Source organism: Lolium perenne, chromosome 5 (assembly GCF_019359855.2).
Source record: "Lolium perenne isolate Kyuss_39 chromosome 5, Kyuss_2.0, whole genome shotgun sequence".
Lineage (NCBI taxonomy): Eukaryota > Viridiplantae > Streptophyta > Magnoliopsida > Poales > Poaceae > Lolium > Lolium perenne.
In genome coordinates, this window is record NC_067248.2 from 180,188,409 (window position 1) to 180,206,705 (window position 18,297).

General features: G+C 44.7%; 3 protein-coding genes across 8 annotated transcripts; 2 read left to right on the top strand and 1 right to left on the bottom strand.

Annotated features, from left to right (window-relative positions):
* Positions 1-978: 978 nt before the first annotated feature.
* LOC127300816 (uncharacterized) lies at positions 979-7,839 on the top strand. Of its 5 annotated transcripts, none has more exons than XM_051330990.1 (18): positions 979-1,463; positions 1,561-1,658; positions 1,826-1,961; positions 2,125-2,253; positions 2,346-2,468; positions 2,605-2,702; positions 2,853-2,988; positions 3,141-3,266; positions 3,361-3,459; positions 3,550-3,648; positions 3,731-3,862; positions 3,948-4,055; positions 4,149-4,244; positions 5,520-5,703; positions 5,826-5,953; positions 6,069-6,139; positions 6,342-6,488; positions 7,503-7,839. In XM_051330990.1, exons 1-17 carry the CDS (start codon positions 1,040-1,042, stop codon positions 6,474-6,476), a joined length of 2,322 nt encoding a protein of 773 aa, XP_051186950.1. In that variant the 5' UTR covers positions 979-1,039; the 3' UTR covers positions 6,477-6,488; positions 7,503-7,839. The 5 variants fall into 5 exon arrangements, with proteins under 5 accessions (XP_051186950.1, XP_051186952.1, XP_051186954.1 ...); XM_051330992.1 differs by having other exon boundaries at positions 7,507-7,839; XM_051330994.1 differs by having other exon boundaries at positions 3,957-4,055.
* A 315-nt stretch (positions 7,840-8,154) lies between these two features.
* Positions 8,155-11,652, top strand: LOC127300817 (uncharacterized). 2 transcript variants are annotated; one of them, XM_051330997.2, is made up of 4 exons: positions 8,155-8,360; positions 8,463-8,765; positions 9,244-10,169; positions 10,669-11,652. In XM_051330997.2, the coding sequence occupies exons 3-4, from the start codon at positions 9,265-9,267 to the stop codon at positions 11,162-11,164; spliced, it is 1,401 nt and encodes a 466-aa protein (XP_051186957.1). In that variant the 5' UTR covers positions 8,155-8,360; positions 8,463-8,765; positions 9,244-9,264; the 3' UTR covers positions 11,165-11,652. The 2 variants fall into 2 exon arrangements, with proteins under 2 accessions (XP_051186957.1, XP_051186958.1); XM_051330998.2 differs by lacking the exon at positions 8,463-8,765.
* Positions 11,653-12,582: 930 nt separating this feature from the next.
* LOC127300818 (THO complex subunit 6) lies at positions 12,583-16,842 on the bottom strand. The gene is made up of 12 exons (XM_051330999.2): positions 16,562-16,842; positions 16,374-16,480; positions 16,178-16,254; positions 15,606-15,651; positions 15,424-15,484; positions 15,227-15,280; positions 14,984-15,064; positions 14,852-14,891; positions 14,456-14,562; positions 14,229-14,339; positions 13,028-13,144; positions 12,583-12,942 (listed from the first exon to the last, which is right to left on the bottom strand). The coding sequence occupies exons 1-12, from the start codon at positions 16,817-16,819 to the stop codon at positions 12,847-12,849; spliced, it is 1,155 nt and encodes a 384-aa protein (XP_051186959.1). The 5' UTR covers positions 16,820-16,842; the 3' UTR covers positions 12,583-12,846.
* Between the last annotated feature and the right edge of the window lie 1,455 nt (positions 16,843-18,297).

Below are 18,297 nucleotides of genomic sequence, written 5' to 3' on the forward strand. Positions count from 1 at the left end.
CGCCGTCCTCTTCCCTGGTGATCCGGCAGGAGGGACTGCTTTGTTTTTTGTGGTGGTCCTCGTGTTTCTCGCAAGCGAAGATGAAGATCTACCGGAGGTCAGTTTGCCTTGATCTGGCTGGAGAGATGAGTTCCGAAAAGCTCCACCGGCGAATGGAACAGTGCATTTTTTGCCTGAAGTTTGCTAGATCAGGTGGTATTCGATCGCGCACACCCATGTTTTTATTCCGACCGTTTGGTTCCGCTGGGAGCGGCGTGAAGCTCTATTCTGTGTTGACATCAGATGTCTTTTTAGTCCATGATGAAATCAGAAGAAGGAATATCATGAAGGTCGGATTGGTGGACTGGCTAAAAGGGGTTCGAGTCTTCGTGATGCCGAGGGATTTGCTTGTCATTCCGAGCTCCGCAGCTGTGGTATGCATGTGGGGCGGCAACACAGGTGAAGTTCAGAGTCTTACATCTCATGGTGAAAACCCAAGGTCTGGCCTTAACTGGTTGTGTCTGGCAATGACTTTGTTGTAGGCATTATTTTGAGAGTGGGGACTATCTTCAGGGTGAAAAACCTAAAACCTTTGGCCAGGCGACGACGGAGCTGACGCACTGTTCCCTTCTTGGAGGCGTCGCTTTTGGTGTTGTCACGGTGGTGGTTGTATTATTGTTGCTTGGTCTCGAATGCTGTAGCGGGACTTTTATTTCTTAGTTTTCTTTACTCTTTTTTAAATGTGTGAATCCGTACTGCAACTAGGGTGAGGCGTTGTTGCAGAGGCTGGGTGTAATTGTTTCTTTTGATATTAATTAATATATTCCCTTTATCTAAAAATGTCCGTTTGGACCCGAATCAAGATAGCATGAACAAAAATGGGCGTGTGATCAGACTGCACAAAGTACGTTTATGGCTGGGCCAGGTTTACATTTCAGGCCCGCTTCCTCCCGCAGTCCCGCTGCTTCCCTCTTCTCTTTCTCTTCTGTCCATTTTCGAATTTTGAATTCCGTCGAATTTCTCCAATTCCCCACTCCACCGACCACCGCGGCCGCCCCCCATGGAGCCGGAGCCGCGGCGCTGGGCGGCGACGTACACGACGCAGCTGAAGAAGAAGCGCAAGGCCTACCACGACGGGGCCCTCCTCCTCCACCCGGACTCCCGCCGCCTCGTCCTCCTCGACGACGCCGGCGTCACCATCGACGCCAAGTTCCTCCGCGCCGGCGACTCCGTCTCCGCCGGCGCGGCCATCGAGTTCCCGTGCCACCTCGTCGACGTCGGCGGCGAGGCCCAGCGCGGCCACTCCGGAAGGCCCTCCGAGCCCGCCGCCTCCAGAACCGCCTCCTACCGCGGCGGCGCCAGGCCGCGTCAGAGCGCGCCCGCTCCCCGCGCGTTCGTGAACCCACCGAAGAGCGGCGGCGGCGGCGGCAAGGCTGAAGCCGCGGGTTCTGGCGGTGCCAACTCCGCGGATTCCGCGTGCCAAGGTTTGCGCGCCACCTGTTCTACCTATGGCCCGTGAGCGGCTGAACAAGCTGGCTTTGCCCCGAGGATTGAGTAGGGTGCGCTTTTGCTTGATTGTAGAGTGGCATGCGATGTACACCGCCCAGATGACTCAGAAGGCTAAGAAGTATCACGACGGCTTCGTGAGGCTCAGGCCAATGGGTTCACATTCGAAGCAGGTAAGGATGCAACACTCGTCTGCAAGTGTTCTCCATTCGTATACTGGAGATTGTGGGTGCTAATGAGTAACCATAGATTCGTAGCTTGATTGGCACGCGATCAGTTTATTTTTCGGATGATATATTAGCAGTTGGCTTAAAATGTTGTGTGAATTAAAATGTTTCAGGTCGTTTTGCTGGATGAAGATGGCGAAATACTAGGCAGCAGGTACCTCAAGTCAGGGGAGTGTTTGGAAGCCGGGAAGAAATGCACCTTCCCGAACTATCTGATTGAGATCGGCGAGGCCAAAAACCTAAACAGAGGTTGGTTTTGTGCATCTCATAGTATAGGCTTATGTGTCGAATGTGTGCCTGTGCCGCCTGAGAATTCCTAATTTGTTTTGCGGAATTATGGAATAATAATTCATAGAGAACATTTTCCTTGCTGCCACTGAAAGGGTGTGTTTCTGCATTGATCAATGTGTAGGTGGAGAACGTAACTCTTCAGAGGAACCTACGGTGCAATCAAGACCAACGGGAGTGGGAAATGCAAACAACAAAGTGGGAACGGGCGCAACAGGTTCCCTGAAATTCATCAGTCCACAAAAGTTCCATTGTATGTGGACTTAAAGTTACACACCAGTTAGTTATTTTCACATGATTCCGGCATATCTCAGTGAGAAGTTCATTTGTTTCTGCAATCTGTAGATCTTGATGAGAGTCAATCAGAAGTAACTTCTAGTTCTAACAAGCCGGATCTTGGAAAGGGTAAAGTTGAAGCTGCTAGCAGCGATGGGAGCCTTATGGGTTCAACAGACTCAGCTTCCAAAGGTTCATGTGTAGCCTCTCTCTACTATAAAGGATGCTTCGGCTTTGTACATATAATGTATTATTTTTTATTATATATAGATACTTATATGATGATTTTCGAAAAAAGATACTTATATGATATATGCTTCCTTTGTAGAATGGCGCATCTTATACACAACCCAACTAACTCAAAAGGCAAAGAAGTATCATGATGGTAGTCTAAAGCTCATGCAAGTTGGTTCTCACGCAAAGCAGGTTAGCAACTAGCACTCAATACTTAATGGCCATGCTAATTTGAGGTTGGTGTTTTATGACAGCTTTACAGAGAGTTCTGCTAGATTATATCTGATGAATTGCTGTGATGATTGTACGAAGGTGTTATAGCTGTATTCACTATATTTTCAGATTGTTTTATTAGATGAAGATGGTGTAGTGCTTGGCACCAGATATCTCAAGTCAGGTGAATCTATCGAAAGCAGGAAGAAATGTCAGTTTCCTAATTATATTATTGAAGTTTTTGATCTCAGAAATCAAAAGAATGGTTAGTTTTTGTTCATGCCTAAGGACTGTCATTTTTGTACCCGATCTTCCACTTCTGATTCTGCATTAGAAAATAGGTGGATTGTAGAAAATATGCCTCTTTTGTTTGGTAACATGCAAGTATTTCTTATTTGTTCGCTAATTTATATGCAGATGTAGAGCCTAAACACACTTCTGGGGAGGCTTTGGATCACACAGGACTGAAGAATGGAGAGAATACAAGTGAAAAGAAGAGTGACAAAAGTAAATCTCCAAAGTTTGTTAGTCCACTTTTCAACGGTATGTGATCACAAGGTTACACACATATTAGATGCACCTTCTTGCTTGCCACACATTTCATTTGCAATCATTCATCTGTCTCCGCAATTAGCAGATAATCAAAAGAGTAAAACAAAAGGCACTACTGGCTCTAACTGGCCACAGGTTGGAAAATCAACACGTAGTGACATGGGTGATCCACATAACTTTCATGGTAACTGAGCTTAATTCAATGATCAGTTTGTTCTATTTCCTTTTGCCTGTATAATGTAGTAGGACCTCTGTTTGTTTCCATCATGTGCAGATTTTCAGAGGGGTAAACCAAATAGCACTGATGGTTACAGAAGAACAGACCTGGCCAACTCAACATATAGTGGCATCAATGATCCACATAAATTTAATGGTACTTGGGCTTAATTTTACACACCATTTCTATTTCTGCAGCAACATTTTTTTTATGAAGTGAGACTACCGGTGGTTTCCAGATTTTGCAGATTTCCAGGGGAGTAAATCAGAATTTTCTACTAGCTACAGCCAACTAGAAGTTGGCAAATCAACATTTAGTGACCAGGGAAAATCAACATTTGGTGGCATGGATGATCCACATAAATTTAATGGTACTTGGGCTTAATGTTACACACCGTTACTATTTCTGCAGCTCCTTATATATTTTCATGTAATGAGACTGCTGGTGGTTTCCAGACTTTACAGATATCCAGAGGGGTAAGTCAGGATTTGCTACTAGCTATAACCGGCCAGAAGTTGGCAAATCAGTTCTTAATATATCAGATGAACCACTAGAATCTTGTGGTACTTGTACAAAATTCTCATACTTTCATCCGTAACTCTACTTCTTGCTGGTATATGAATGCAGTAATAACCATGTTTCTCCGCATTTTGCAGATCTTCAAAATGGTATATCACCGTGTCCCACTAGTTCTGTCGGGAGAGAGGTTGGAATATCAACATTTGGCAGAACGGATGATTCTTTGCGGACTGGTTAGTACTCCCTCCGTCCCAAAATATAAGGCACCCTTACTTGACTATGATTTATATACTTATAATATGTCCACAAAATTTGTATAAATATATATGAAATGAAAGAGATTTGCAAGACGAATGCAACTATACCATGTATACATTCTGAATCCATATATTTTGATATATATTAGTGGTCAAAGACCGTGTGAAAAAAGCGTGGTTTATATTTTGGGACAGAGGGGGTATACCTTTACTGAACTGCTAGATTTGATATTTGTTGCATGGTTCCTTCCAGGCAAGCAATTAGGATGAACAATATTTGTTGCATGGCGAATGCCAGTATGCCACAGGGACAGAGTATGCCACATGGTCTTCTGAGCGGCAGATTTACTGTTACTTCGCATTACCCAAGGATCATGGATAAGCACCTAAAATATGACAATACAATTGGTCGTTATTACAAAAAAGAGCGTAATGATCATCATTTATTGCATCAAATAGACAGTATGTTACTGTTCTTAAAAAAAATACAGCTGCATTCTGTAAAGTTCTGTACATAACACGGACTGCCAAGGTTAGTGTTGAACGATAGTGTTTGTTATTCAAGGCTAATACTCAGCTAGGATGGATCCGAGTAACTCCATACTATGAACTTCAAATTAGTTTGATGCAAGTCTTTGCTGTTCAGGATTCAGGATGTTCGATAGCATGCACCTGAAGTGTTTGGTTACATGCGTCGTGAATCAACTGTTGTAGAGTTGTGATATAGTTCTTCCTTATTTTCTTAAGTAACTGATTTTATTAATTCTGGTTTAACTCACTGGCTAGGTAAATAATCAATCTAGATACATGATGTTATAGACATTACAAGACATACTTAATGCTATTTTGACGCTTGTATAGAAATTTAGAGCATTCGTGACTAGTTGTTTATTCCTCCCTGATGTGCATTCTGCTCTACTTGTTCTTACTTACTACCAGAACACTAATTGACAATCAATGTTCTGAGCATCATAATTTTACAAATACTTAAATAGTCTCTGCACTAGTTATTTACAAAGTAGAATGCTTGTAGGAACTATTTTTTTCCAAAGGTGTCTGCTTGTGATCCTTGTGGCATATGACCAACTTTGGCTCACACATCTACAAAGTGGAATGCTCGTGGGAACTATTTTTTCCCAAAGGTGTCCTGTCCTTGTGGCATATGACCAACTTGAATGGCAGCGCAGCTACTTTTATCATGTACATTCATGTGCTTTTATACTAACGACAACAATGCAACTTGATCTTTAGCATCCCAAATACTATCTATCATGAAGCCCCCAGCTGGATTGTCTCACTTTGCTACCCAGCTCCGCACATCGGTGCAATCTTGCTTGAAGTTGGACACTGTACAAGCAAAGAACTCGATAAGCACTCATAATTGGAATGAACCATCTGGGAATGCCTATCCAACTTATGATCGTCAGGCCATCCCGTAAGATGTTGTACTTTTATATACCCTAGAATATTTCCTTGTTGAAAGTAAGCGGAGCTCCAACTGTCCAACATGACAAATGGAATAACAAATGAATATTGACAGTAATGACGCTTTTGTAGGAAACCAGCAGCTTTTGATGGCCCGAAAGTGGCAATGATGGATATCCCAGCATCTGAGATCCCCAATGCAAACGAGCAGAAACTAGAATCACCAGGCAATCTTCATATTGGAAACTCTAATGGTACAGGTAAGTTGTTTCAATGAATTTCTTTGCATTAAAACCACCGTATACATTCTAAAAAGCATGCATGCTGTTCGAAAATAAACAACAAATGTGGCTTATGCTAGTTTTTATTTGACAGATTCTGCGCCAGTTTCAAATGATACTAGCATCCCAGGCCTGCAAGAAGAGAAAACTGGAATTGCAGATCAGGTTTGCACCCTAATCCATGAAAAGTTTTACCATTGTGAATTTGATAAAGTTAGTGGTGCATTGAACACCTTACTGGCAAAATATTGACTGTACACAGTGGCGGTTTAATTCTCATCAGATCAGACTTCAAGTTCTAGTTTCAATTGTTACATATTTTCTTAGGGATACTTTCTTAGTCATTGTATTTGTTGTGTGTCTGCAGCTCGGTGCCAATAGCACAGCAGCGGACCCCAATTGTGGCAGTGGCCCTTTTCCGGCTCCAAGCATCCGTAGATGTCTAGATCCCAGGATTCAGGATTTGATAGATGACTGCCCTTCTTTTGATCTTGGCTTCTGATGGAAGTGGAAGGTACAGTTCTATTTTCTACTCCGCAATCTTTATTCATGCAAGTCTGTTCACCGATGCCTCGGTAGTTTTGCACTACCCCTGTCGGTCCCAGATCCTCAGCCTTACTGCTCGATGTGCTGAATAATATGATTTCCTTTATTTCGTTGCAACCTCATCAGATGACATAGGGGCTAGAGCCACTTGCCATACATTTTGCACATAGTAAAGCACGTCTAAAGTTTGACCCAATTTTTCTTGATTTACAGCCCCCTCAGCAAAATCTCCTTACTGTATTTTCTGATAATTTGAACTGGTCTCGTAAGGCATGCTTTACACAAAAATTCGGTATTTGTGCATCTTTCGTGTGCCATGTTTTGAAGGCACAAAGCGGGGTAGAAAAAATTCTATCAAAATATCTTCCAACCAGTAGACTTCAGTTCTGATAAGAACATAACAACGGAGGTGCAGCTTCTGTGAAGACGTGAACAGGTCACCATCCACTGATCAGAGTCACACTGACCTACGTAACAAAAAAGAAGATACTGTACTTCCACAGTAGCAACGCAGTAGAAGTTTCTGCTGCCCCTTTCATCTCAACGGAAGCTGGCCACTGCAGCACGTGGTGGTGAAAAGGATCCACCCCGCGCACGTCCTAGTCGTGGACCAACAGCTGCTGGATCTATGTACAGTTGTACTGTTGTTAGGTTAAACCACTGGCTGATACGTTCCCAGTAGAGCATGCGACTCACAGACTCATACTTGCCACTTGGAGGCCCAACTCATGCACACTTGTTTGCTTCCCCGCTTGACAAAAAGATGTGCAAAACTTTTGCACCTTCTCTGAATGTTTTTTCTTCGAATGTGCAAAATCCTTCCACGTAAAAGGGGCTCGGCCTCACGCAAGCCAACGATTGGTTTGTACAGTCCGTTCCAGATCCATGCATGTGTGCTTGTATTGTATAGACGGTTTCAGGAACGAAAATATCAACTGTTGACTCCTGTGGCTTGCTTGCTGAGTTTTTGCTTTGCTTGCAGGCAGGCAGGCAGGGTGCCGTGCACGATTTGGGGAAACTGCGAGGAAACAGTGCCGCCTGGCGGGGATTAATTCTTCATCGGTGGCGAGAGCAGCAGTTTTTGCGTAGAAAATGAGCTAGTTGAGTGAGTAAAGCCGAGTCTATTTCTTCGTTGGTTTGTACATTAGTGAGTGGCTGTTCTACCTTTTACTCCCTCCGTTCACTTTTACTTTGACCCTGAGAGTTGATTAAAAGGGAACGGAGGTAGTATTTAGCATGATCATTTGTCGATAGTTATAAAGATTGGAACTCCAGGAGAAGAAATGGATGATGTTTACAATATCCTAGGTTTGTGGAGACTTGGTTGAGTTTTATGCTGTACAGAACTACAGATCAAACATTGGAACGCCCAAAAAGTGTGACTTTTACTGTTTGAATACCATCTGTAAAACCTATGGGTTTGGGTGGCGGAGTGAGTCACAAGTCACAAACTCACAGCTGCACAAGTACGTACACCTAGCTTGAAGTGGAAGGTGAGGTGGCGGCGTCAGCAGGGCGCAGCTGTCCCCACGCCGACCCTGCCCAACCCATACGTCCTCCAGCCAGCCCCCACAGTACTCCCCAAAAAAGACCCGCAAATTAAAAAAAAAAAACTCGGTCGTGAGCGAGACACATATGGATAGGATTCCCGAGATTCCCATCGGAGAAGCCACGAGACGGCAGGGATCCTCGCTCCGAAAAGTAGACCAAAGATACTGAATAAACTCCCGGCAGAAAATGGGCTGACACGGAACCGAAATTCCTGGTCAGAGACGGGGGGAGAAGAGAAGAGAAGAACAGGGGCTAAAATCCAATCCTCCGGCGCTGTCAGCCAGCCAAGGTAAGAGAGAAAATTTCTTTTTTATTTTAGCAGTAATTAAAATTAAAATATCTGTGTGCTTGATTGTTCCCCCCTTGCTTTGCTTTCACGTCATTCTCCCAGAGGGAGTAGAGTAGCCAAGCAAGCGAGACAGCTCCCGCCGCGATCCCCTGCAGTTCCGCTCGGTCTCCCCTCTCCCTCATTTCGTTTATTAGGGGTTCGGTTCTTGGTTTGAGTCGCATACAAGCTAGCTAGTAGATCGCTGTGAGGAATCTCGTCGCCGGCAGCAGGGAGGTCCGGTCAGATCATCAGAGGAGGAGCTCTTCGTCGCCGTCGCCGTCGCCGTTGCTGAAGCCTCGTGCCCTTGGCTTGAGTCTTGTTGATCTCGTGGGGCTCGCTCGTCCCAGCTCTCCACTTCTTGCTGAGGTGAGGTCGATTGCCTCCCCCCTGACAGTCCTCTTGGATCTCGCGCATGATTGTCCGTACAATTATTTGGTCGGGCCAAGTTAAAAAAAAAACAAAGGAATCCCGCTGATTTTGTGTAGCGTCTGGGCCAGATCCAGCCGACATGATTTGAGTCTGCTGGGCGAATCGCGTAGTCTTTTTTACTTCCATTCCAGAGTTAACCAGCTGGAATTAGTAGTAATGGTTGCTTTGATTTCTTCTTGGCCATTGATATTTCAACGTTGCTTGCTTTGTGGGAACAGCATAGTGCTACCATAAATTACAACATGACACTGTCGTAGACTTGGCGTCGTAAATCGCTTTGACACCAAGCGATTCTCTATGTTGGGATTTGGGAATTGCTTTGCATCGTAAGCTTAAGTTTATCCAACAAGTATGTGAATGTTTATGAACAATTATGTATGGAGCTAACGCTAATGAGCAACTTTCTCATGTGCAGCACTCTTGACATGCAAGAGTGATGGCGGCGGCTGAAGCGAGAGCTGCCTGGCAACGGGCCGGGAACCGCTGCTTATTTCAGGAGGACGCAAAGAGAGCTCCGAAACTGGCCTGCTGTCCGCAGTCAGTGCAGCAGCACGAAACAAACAGTGGGAACCCCACGAATCCGCAAGAATGCCATATCCCAAACTTCATGCATTTGAATTGGAACCCAATGAACTCCAATCAGCCGATAGATACGTGGTTTCTTCAGTTGCAGCCCAACTTCGGGTGCCAGAAGGCGCTTGCCGGTGAACATCTCAACTATATGGGCGGGGAAGTCCTTGCGAAGAAAGCGGACAGTTTCTCGCCTGTGTCTACGCTCGAGGACATCGACGCGAAGAAGAACGAGTACCCTTTTGAGCCGCCGTGGATGGTTTCGACAGCTTTTATGAAGCAGACATCTGAAACAGCCTCTGAAGAGTTCAAGACTGTTTCTGGGAGTCTCAAGTGCAGAGGAAGTTCCATTAACTTCCTTCATGAGGATAAAGAGTTTATGGAGTTCAAAACTTTCGATCCTTTGTTCCCGAAGAAACCACAGAAGACACGCTATGAGATGGACCCACCTTGGGAAGAAGACAGGAAGTCTTATCCGTGGTGGCAAGTAGCTGATGAGGATGGGTTGGCTTCGCTTGTTGCGGAGAGAGCAATGCAGCACATTGAGAACAATGATCTTCCAAAACCCACTCAGATAGTCCGTGTTCACGGGCCGAACTTGAACAGCCATGAAACCAAGGATGGCTGTGGGAATTCGTTGTCTTCTGGTAATGAGTCGCAACCTGAACTATACGACACCATAATGTGCAGCTATAGCATTTCAAGCACCAATGAGACAAACTCATCTGATGGTGGATCTTGGCAACGATCTCAGAAAAACAATTTACCTGGGTATGTGATCTTCCCTTATAAGTTTCATAACCGTGAAAAATACAAAAAAGGGCCTCCTTTGTAGATTTGCACAAATACATGTTTTATTTTGTTGTATGTAATTTTTCATTACAAAGGATTCTTTATAGCTTTATCAACTGCATATTAACTCTACCTCAGTTAGGCTGAACACGAAAAAGCAGTCTGTTAATTCCAGTCTCTCTATATTTATGTAAATGGCTGTCAGTCCTTTGTACCTCATCGCAGTCAGTTAAAACTTGTTTTGACAGCTCTTGCAAAAAAAAGTTTATTTTCGATTAAGGTAAAATGCACCTGATCAGAAATTGAATATTTATTTTACATCAATTTAAGTTCAAAGTAATATGGCATCATGTCCATTGACGCCCGTATTATGCCTCTTTTTGTATGTTCTTTATTTGTGTATAACTCTTGGACATGTTTTTTCTTTATCGAATCTTCTTGATTTCTGTCCATTGACATGATTACATTTGATATGCAGGGGTGCACAAGATTCATACAGTACTGATGACCATGTACCAAGCAGCAAGCCAACATATCAGAATCAGAAAGCCGCTGAGAGGGCCCAGCTATTGGATGCTCTCCGCCATTCACAGACACGGGCTAGGGAAGCCGAGATGGCTGCCAAGAATGCTCACGATGAGAAAGACCATGTCATCAAACTATTGTTTCGTCAGGCCTCCCATCTCTTTGCGTGTAAGCAGTGGCTGAAAATGCTGCAGCTGGAAAACATATGCCTCCAGCTCAGGCTCAAAGAGAACCAGATAGCAGCTATGTTCCCGGAACTTCCCTGGGGGATGATGAAGGAGAAGGCAACGCCAGAAGAGGAACGGAAGGACAGATCAAGGAAGAAAGGCAGGAGGCAGAAAAAGGAAGGTGGATTCCGGAAAGCCATCATGTTCGCGGTTGGCGTCGGCATTGTCGGCGCCGGATTGCTTCTTGGCTGGACTCTTGGGTGGCTGCTGCCCAGGCTGTGAGTTCATTTACTAGTTTGTGATTCCACGAATAGGTGGTAGGTAAAGCTCCAGCTATGTGCTTCATGAAGTGGGAGAGTGGAATGATTGAATTCTTCGAACCGCTCATACAAGCATGATGATTTGGAGGCCTTGCTGATGATATCTCTCCACGCCTTCGTGTATATATAGGAAGGATTTGGTGTACATATTGCCAGAATAGTGTATTTCTGGTGCACCTGCAGGTTCCATGGGTACTGGGTTGAATATGTGAATATTGTGCATATGGGTCATGTGGTGGTGGAACTTCAAAATCAGTCGACTTCAATGATGTGTAAACATGTACTGTAAGCATGTTTTTTTAGATTATGTGTACTGTAAGTATGTAACTTGGTTTTTTTTTCTTAATGTAAGAACAGTTATATTACTAAGCCTGATATTCTTTTACATAATGTATATTATAAGTTTGTAACTTGGTTCTTTTCTTAATGTAAGAGTAACTATATTACCAAGCTTGATGTGTTTGTAGATAATGTATGCTGTAACTCTTTAAGTATGTAGCTTGGTTCTTTTCATATTGTAAGAATAATTGTATTACTAAGCTTGATGTGTGTTTAGATAATGTATACTATAATTCTGTAAGTATGAAACTTGGTCATTTTTGTAATGTAGGAATAGTTGTATTGTCCAGCTTGGGTTTTACAAACTGATTGCGGGTTGGTTAGCAACGTGTGAGAGTTAATATCAGCTCTGTATTTGATCAACTGACTACATTTCACCCCAAAAAGATAAGGTTGTTGCAGAAAGAAAAACAAGAACCTACAAATGTAGCACATATACGACAAGTGGATTTTTCAATCTGAAATTTGCAAGTTCTGGTAACATATTTTATGGAATTTCAGGCGTGTATAGCATGCACAACATATATGTGCTCCTGTATAGCAAGCCTATTTCTGTTCATATTTGTTTAAAGGAAAACAGTAAGCAGAGCTTAGACTATAAAACACAACTAGGGTGCTGTGACTGTACACCCACTTCTCCAACCAAGTGACCTAAGATCACTTTCTAAACAAAGTCTATTAGAGGTCGTTTGGTATCCATCATTTAGGCCTGGAATCCTGGAATTCATTTTGGAATTCCATAGGTGGGCTATTTGGTTGCCACAGAATTGAGCCGTCATTTCATTTAGGAAATCCAGCAAAATGATACCATGGGTAAACACAATTCCAAACTGAGACCTGTCATTTGTGATTCTCTATGGAAGCCATTTACAAATTCAATATTGAATTCTGCTGTCATTTGCAATTCCTGTGGCAACCAAACAAGTGTTCATTTCTGAAATTACAATGTAAATGAAATGAATACATGTATTCATTTCAAAATGCTACAAACGAAATGAAAGCCTGGCTTCCAAACGACTTCTTAAGGAACTGGCAGTAGAGTTGCAGGAGTAACTCTTTCTAGTACTCCAATGACAAATTTCAAAGTTGACATATGGGGAACATATCAAGATGGATTGTATCAAGAGAATAGCTACAACAATGAACAAGGACAAATACTAAAGAACTAAATCCTTGTCATGAAAGCATTCGGCACAGATTGAACTGAAACTAGAATTACAACAGAAAAGAAAATACAGTTAGCACACTGCACACACAAATGCATTGATTTGCACATTGATGTGTGATCATTGTTTGGATAATTGACTACTTCTCCAGGCCCCGACAACGAAACGCGCAGAGATGGCTCCCAAATCCGGAGATGACGTCCACCAGACCTCCATGCCCCGCAACAGCAGCCATCTGAACGTTGTGGGTAGCAGGTGAGAACAGAACCCCAGAAATTGGGGGATAACGCAAATCCAAGTGGAGGGACAGATATACATACACCAGATGAATGCATGGAGATGGAAAATGCCGATGGAGGGGCACACTTTATTTGCGAAAGAACAGCCCCGTTGATAGTAAAACGGGAGAGTGCATGTTCAGCACCAACTGCTAAAATCTGAATGGATGCAAAAGTTTGCACAGAAAAAGGGTTAGCATGCTACTGGAAGCACAAGAGCTGAGATACATATGACTTTGATATTCATCCAACCCCATCTCCCTTCTTTTTTACAATAATAATCCAGTAAACTCTCTAAAGAATGTGGAAAATATGGTATTTCCCAGAGGAATGATGAATATTTTATCTCTATTCAGACCGAAGTGTCATCTTTTATACTTATTTCAGATTCTCTCATCAGGAAACATCTCAAATATTTTGGCGGACCACAGACTGCAAAGCATGAACAACCCAGGCTTCTTATTGCATACTTTCAGCAACATATGTATGGTGGATCTTGAGAGGAGATCCACTCAAAATTTACAGACCTACACAATTATATGTATACAACTCTTGTTGTTCTTTGTATGGTAGCCAACCAGAGGCTAGTGATGAATCAGGCACTAGTGGGAACTATCGTTCTCCTTAACCACATGAAACGCATGGAGATTGTTGCAGTAATTGGACAGTCAGTGTTTAGTTTGTTGTAGCCAAGTGCTTGCTAAACTCCCTAAAGACAGGTCTGATATGCATAAGTATTATTTCATCTCATCTTTAAACCAATTATGAACCATTTGTATCAATGGGTGTTGAATAATCTTGCCAATTTGCTGGACCTCGTTTCGTGTCCATCTCCACACTAAAGATGAGCTATCTCTAACAATGAGCTTTGATGAAGTTTACCAGTACTAGACACTCGTTTAATGGCCATTTGAATCATGTACACTGAATAATTTTATAAACAACAAGGAAGGTCTGTTGAACAATATCACCAAAATATATTCAGTTAAGTTTAATTACTATGGGTTTTACTATCCTACCTATATTTGAGTTCTGGAAAAACAAGAAGTGGTCTTTTATGGAAACTCATAACTATGAGCATTGTAAAAATAGTTTTACTATCCAACTTTATCCTAACCTAGCCAGCTACCTAACTAAGGTCTTAGTTGGATAGGCTTCAAAATGATTTTACCACTTTATAATTTATAGATCCAAGCAAACCATTAGGTAGGATGCAAATGAAGATAAATGGACAAGCACTTACTTGGTTTTTGTCAAACAACAGATCTTGAACAGGGGCCCCACAATTCGCATTAAAGATGCACTCATTTGAAAGAAGGCTCCAGACCGATATACCACTGGAAGTACCACAGGCCTGGAAATAGTACAACAAAGAAAATAACAAAACGTAAGATGCATGGTGTATACCAAAACGCCTAGCTACAACAAACAGAATACTTAGTAACTGTATGATCTAGGTGTGGGTGATACCAGCCAGCTTTCACTTGCATCAATGGCAATGCAACCGACCCATGAGCCCTCAAATTTATTGTTCTGCACTGGATGTATCGTCTGTGTACACTTCCCACTTCTGCAATCTGGAAAGCACGATAATAGATTTTTCTTAGAGAATTCTAGCCTTTAAAAGCCTGCTAAAGTTGAGGCTGCATGATAAAGTTTGTAAACATGTTGCATCCTAGTCTTATGATCAGAGAAGTAGAACTAGCAGGAACAGAGGATGCTATAGCTTGGTGGGTGCCTTTTCTTTGTATGAAGTAGAAAGGAAAATACTACTTCCATATCATTAGGAACTGAAAGAGCACGAATAAGCCATATTCCCACCAAAGACAAATACAAACACTTCCTCGAATTGAGAGTACCACTTACCCCAGATACGGGCTGTCCCATCCTCTGATCCTGTTACCACCTGAAAAAAAAAACATCTATCCAGTAAACATCTACAAAAAAAAGTCTGGCAGGTGCAAAATCAGGTAATATTACAGTAAAATAAAATCTAACCTGATGGTTTGCCTCACGAACTGCGATGCTGTGCAAATAGTCAGTATGCCCCTTAAAGGTCATTTTACATTTGCCACTTTCCTGAGACAAGCAGACAAAATCAAAATTACCCTCAGGTGGCCTCCTCCTCACGCAGTCACATTGAACATTAATTTAGTGGAAACTTGTGACTCAGATGTTTAGGAAGAAACATATTTCATTTCGATTAGATACATCATATTTTTACCTCAAGAAAATACATACCACATCCCAGCAATAAGCACATGCATCACCCGCTGCTGCGAAAATAGATCCATCCTGATTGAAAGAAGCATGGAGGAGACAATCATAACCCCTCAAAAGAATAAGAAATCGAGCATTCTACGATAAGAATGAAGACAACCTGCACATAAGAGGATATTTTGTTTATTGTCTTCTTCATAAAGTGAAAAAGTATTGACCTGTTTGCTTATTGCAATGGCATTATTTTCCGGTATTGGAGAGCGTGCACCCCAAGGGCCTCTGAAAAAATGACAGAATCATATATCAAAATATGGAGGACGTGAGAGATAAAGCATTCCTCAGGAACAAATGGCATACGAAAAGATTTGTAAGATCTGCATGTCTTGGTACGGAATCTTACTCATGCTGAGGGTTAACCAAGTCAAGCACTGGTTCAACATGATCCCCTGGGGAGAAAAGCAAATGTAACATATTATGAGAAAGAGAAAATAAGTGATCTACCTATTAATAAATAACCATTAGATTTTTCTTAGGTAGCTTATGCACACAGGTGCCTGTTTCACTATGCACTCATACTAATATAATTGACTCAACTGATTGACAAATTATCAACCTTTTCATCAGTGCAGGCCACAAGGGATAATATTAACATAAATGATCTGCAAAGAACTTCCGGTTTCATTGAAGAAAGTGAGCAAATTTATCGAGCACTTTGATAATTGTTGATTTTAGGATTTCTATTCCAAATTATGCTCTAATAAAATAGCATGGATTTACCCTCTTTTATATTCAACTGTTGTAAATCAGCTATATAAGCCCATATACAAAGCTGAATGTGAAAAGATTGGCACCTTTGCTAGCAAAACAATGTAGCTTTTCCCCCTCTTAAACTGAAAATGCATCTACCTAAGAACCCCTAGCTTAGCACAAGTCCAACAAATCTAGCAAACCAAGCCACGAACGGGAGCTCACCTTGCAGATAGAGTGGCAGGAGGCAGCTCTGCATCTCGTGCCATCTCCAACCCCGAATGCGGCCGTCATCCCCGCAGCTGTCAAAAACAATGAGTCACGTTGCAAATTCCCCATCTTGAGAGAAGCACTCTTCACCGCCAATCCCACGGCATCAACAGAAGAAAAAGGAAACTAGTCAGAAAGAAGAAGCAATTACCTGAAGAGCAACGGCTGATGCAGATCGTTGTAGAACTTGACGTCGTACGCGGGGCCGCTGTGCGCTTGGACTATGCAGACGGGGTCGACGAGCGCCGCGGCGACCGGCTGGATCGAACAAAAGGGGAATTTTTGAGTACTTTCTATCTACATGCGTGGAGAGGAATATGACGTGGGGGTAGACGGAACCTGGGGAGAGGCGTGGTTGGGGGCGGAGGCTGCGATGCAGGAAGAGAGGGAGAAGGAGGCGAGGGAGCCGTCGCTGGAGGCGGCGGCGAGGAGGACGTCGGGGTCGGAGTCGTCCGGCTGGTCGAAGAAGGCGGCGCGGAAGAGGGTGCGGCAGGAGAGGTCGCGCTCCCGCAGGATGCCGCGCCGGTACGCCGCCTCGTCCCACTCGCGTGCGTCCGTTCCTGGCTGCGCCTGCGCCGCCGCCGCCGCCGTCGCCATCTTCTCTGCTGCCGCTGTTTCTGCTTCCGGAGTGCAGTATGGTACTGAGGTCGGAAAGACGGCGTGTGGGCCTCGTTGGGCTGGGCCTTCTCCATGGGTACATTGCGCGTCCTCGGTCGTCTGCCCTGCGAAGGCCATGTTCAAAGGCTAAAGGGCTCGTCGTTGGCGAAGGATGAGGTGGCCCAAAAAGCCTAGCTTGCTACCGTTCGCGCCCAGCCCATAACAGATTCGAATTTATCTCCGAATCCGACTACCAAACTCAGTGCCAGCTACTACTATCCACCCATCCTCCCAGCCTATATATACGCAGCGTCGGCGATCAGGCGAGACTATCCTGCGGGCACGTACTCGATCGAGTAATCGGCAACGTACGGATGAATCAACTGACGCTCGGATCGATGGCGATCGACAACAGCACACAGGTGACGGACACAGGCGCCGGCGGAAAGAAAGGAAACACGGCCGAGCTGGCGGTGGTTGCCGCGAAGCTGAAAGAATTCCTGCGGGAGGTGCCGCCTAACTACCTCTCGCTGTCTATCACGCCTAGCCCCTCCGCCAAGGCGTACCGGCACCGGCGGCGCAAATTGCCGGCGGAGGTGTCTCTGGCCAATGTGAACGCCCCGCCTGGCTACCTGTCGCTCTCGTTCACGCCCTTGGACCAACCCAAGCTGGGCGGTGCTGGCGACTCCGTCGTCACGGATGCCTCTTCGGCCGCATCGAGAGGTGGAGAGAAACAGGCGCTCGTGGTCGTGGAGCAAATCGCGGAGAAATGTCTGCCACCTAAGAAGCGGAGGCTCGCAGCGGCTGGTGTTTACCAAGAAACAAAAGGAACAGTGCCGGCCAGCAGCTCACCGTGTCTCGCTTTAGCAATCGTGAATGACGACAACGGCATCTCGCAATCCTCTAAGCCTACCGGCTCCGGGGGCGACGCCGAGACACGTTCTCCGGCGGCGACAATGGCCTCCGACCCCATCGATGCTGTCCCGCTGCAGGCGGTGTGCCTCCGTGGACGTGTCGCGCGGCCGATAAGGCTGAGCGGCGGCGCCCCAGAGACGATGAACCCCGCGGCGGCGCCACCACCGGAGCCAGCCTGGATACGCGAGATGCTGCAACTCCCTGCCGAGCTACCGCTCCGCTTCATCCTCGGCAAGCGCATCCAGCACTCGGACATTTCCACGCAGCAGAGCCGCTTCATGGTACCGCGCGCAGACGCCAACGGCCGCCTCCTCCCGCTCCTCAGCCCCGACGAGTGCCGCGCCGCCGGCCTGCACGAGGCCTGGGAGAGGCCGAAACCGCAGCCTTCCGGCGGCGAACACGACGGGGAGAAAACTAGGGTGCAGGGAAAGGATCACGGCGGCCTCGCCGTGCCCGTCTTCATCAACCGTTTCGGTCGCTTGATGGATGCTAAACTGACACGGTGGGATTCAACCGGCGGCACGGTGCTGAAATTCAGAGACTCGAAGAGCTTCGTCAACGAG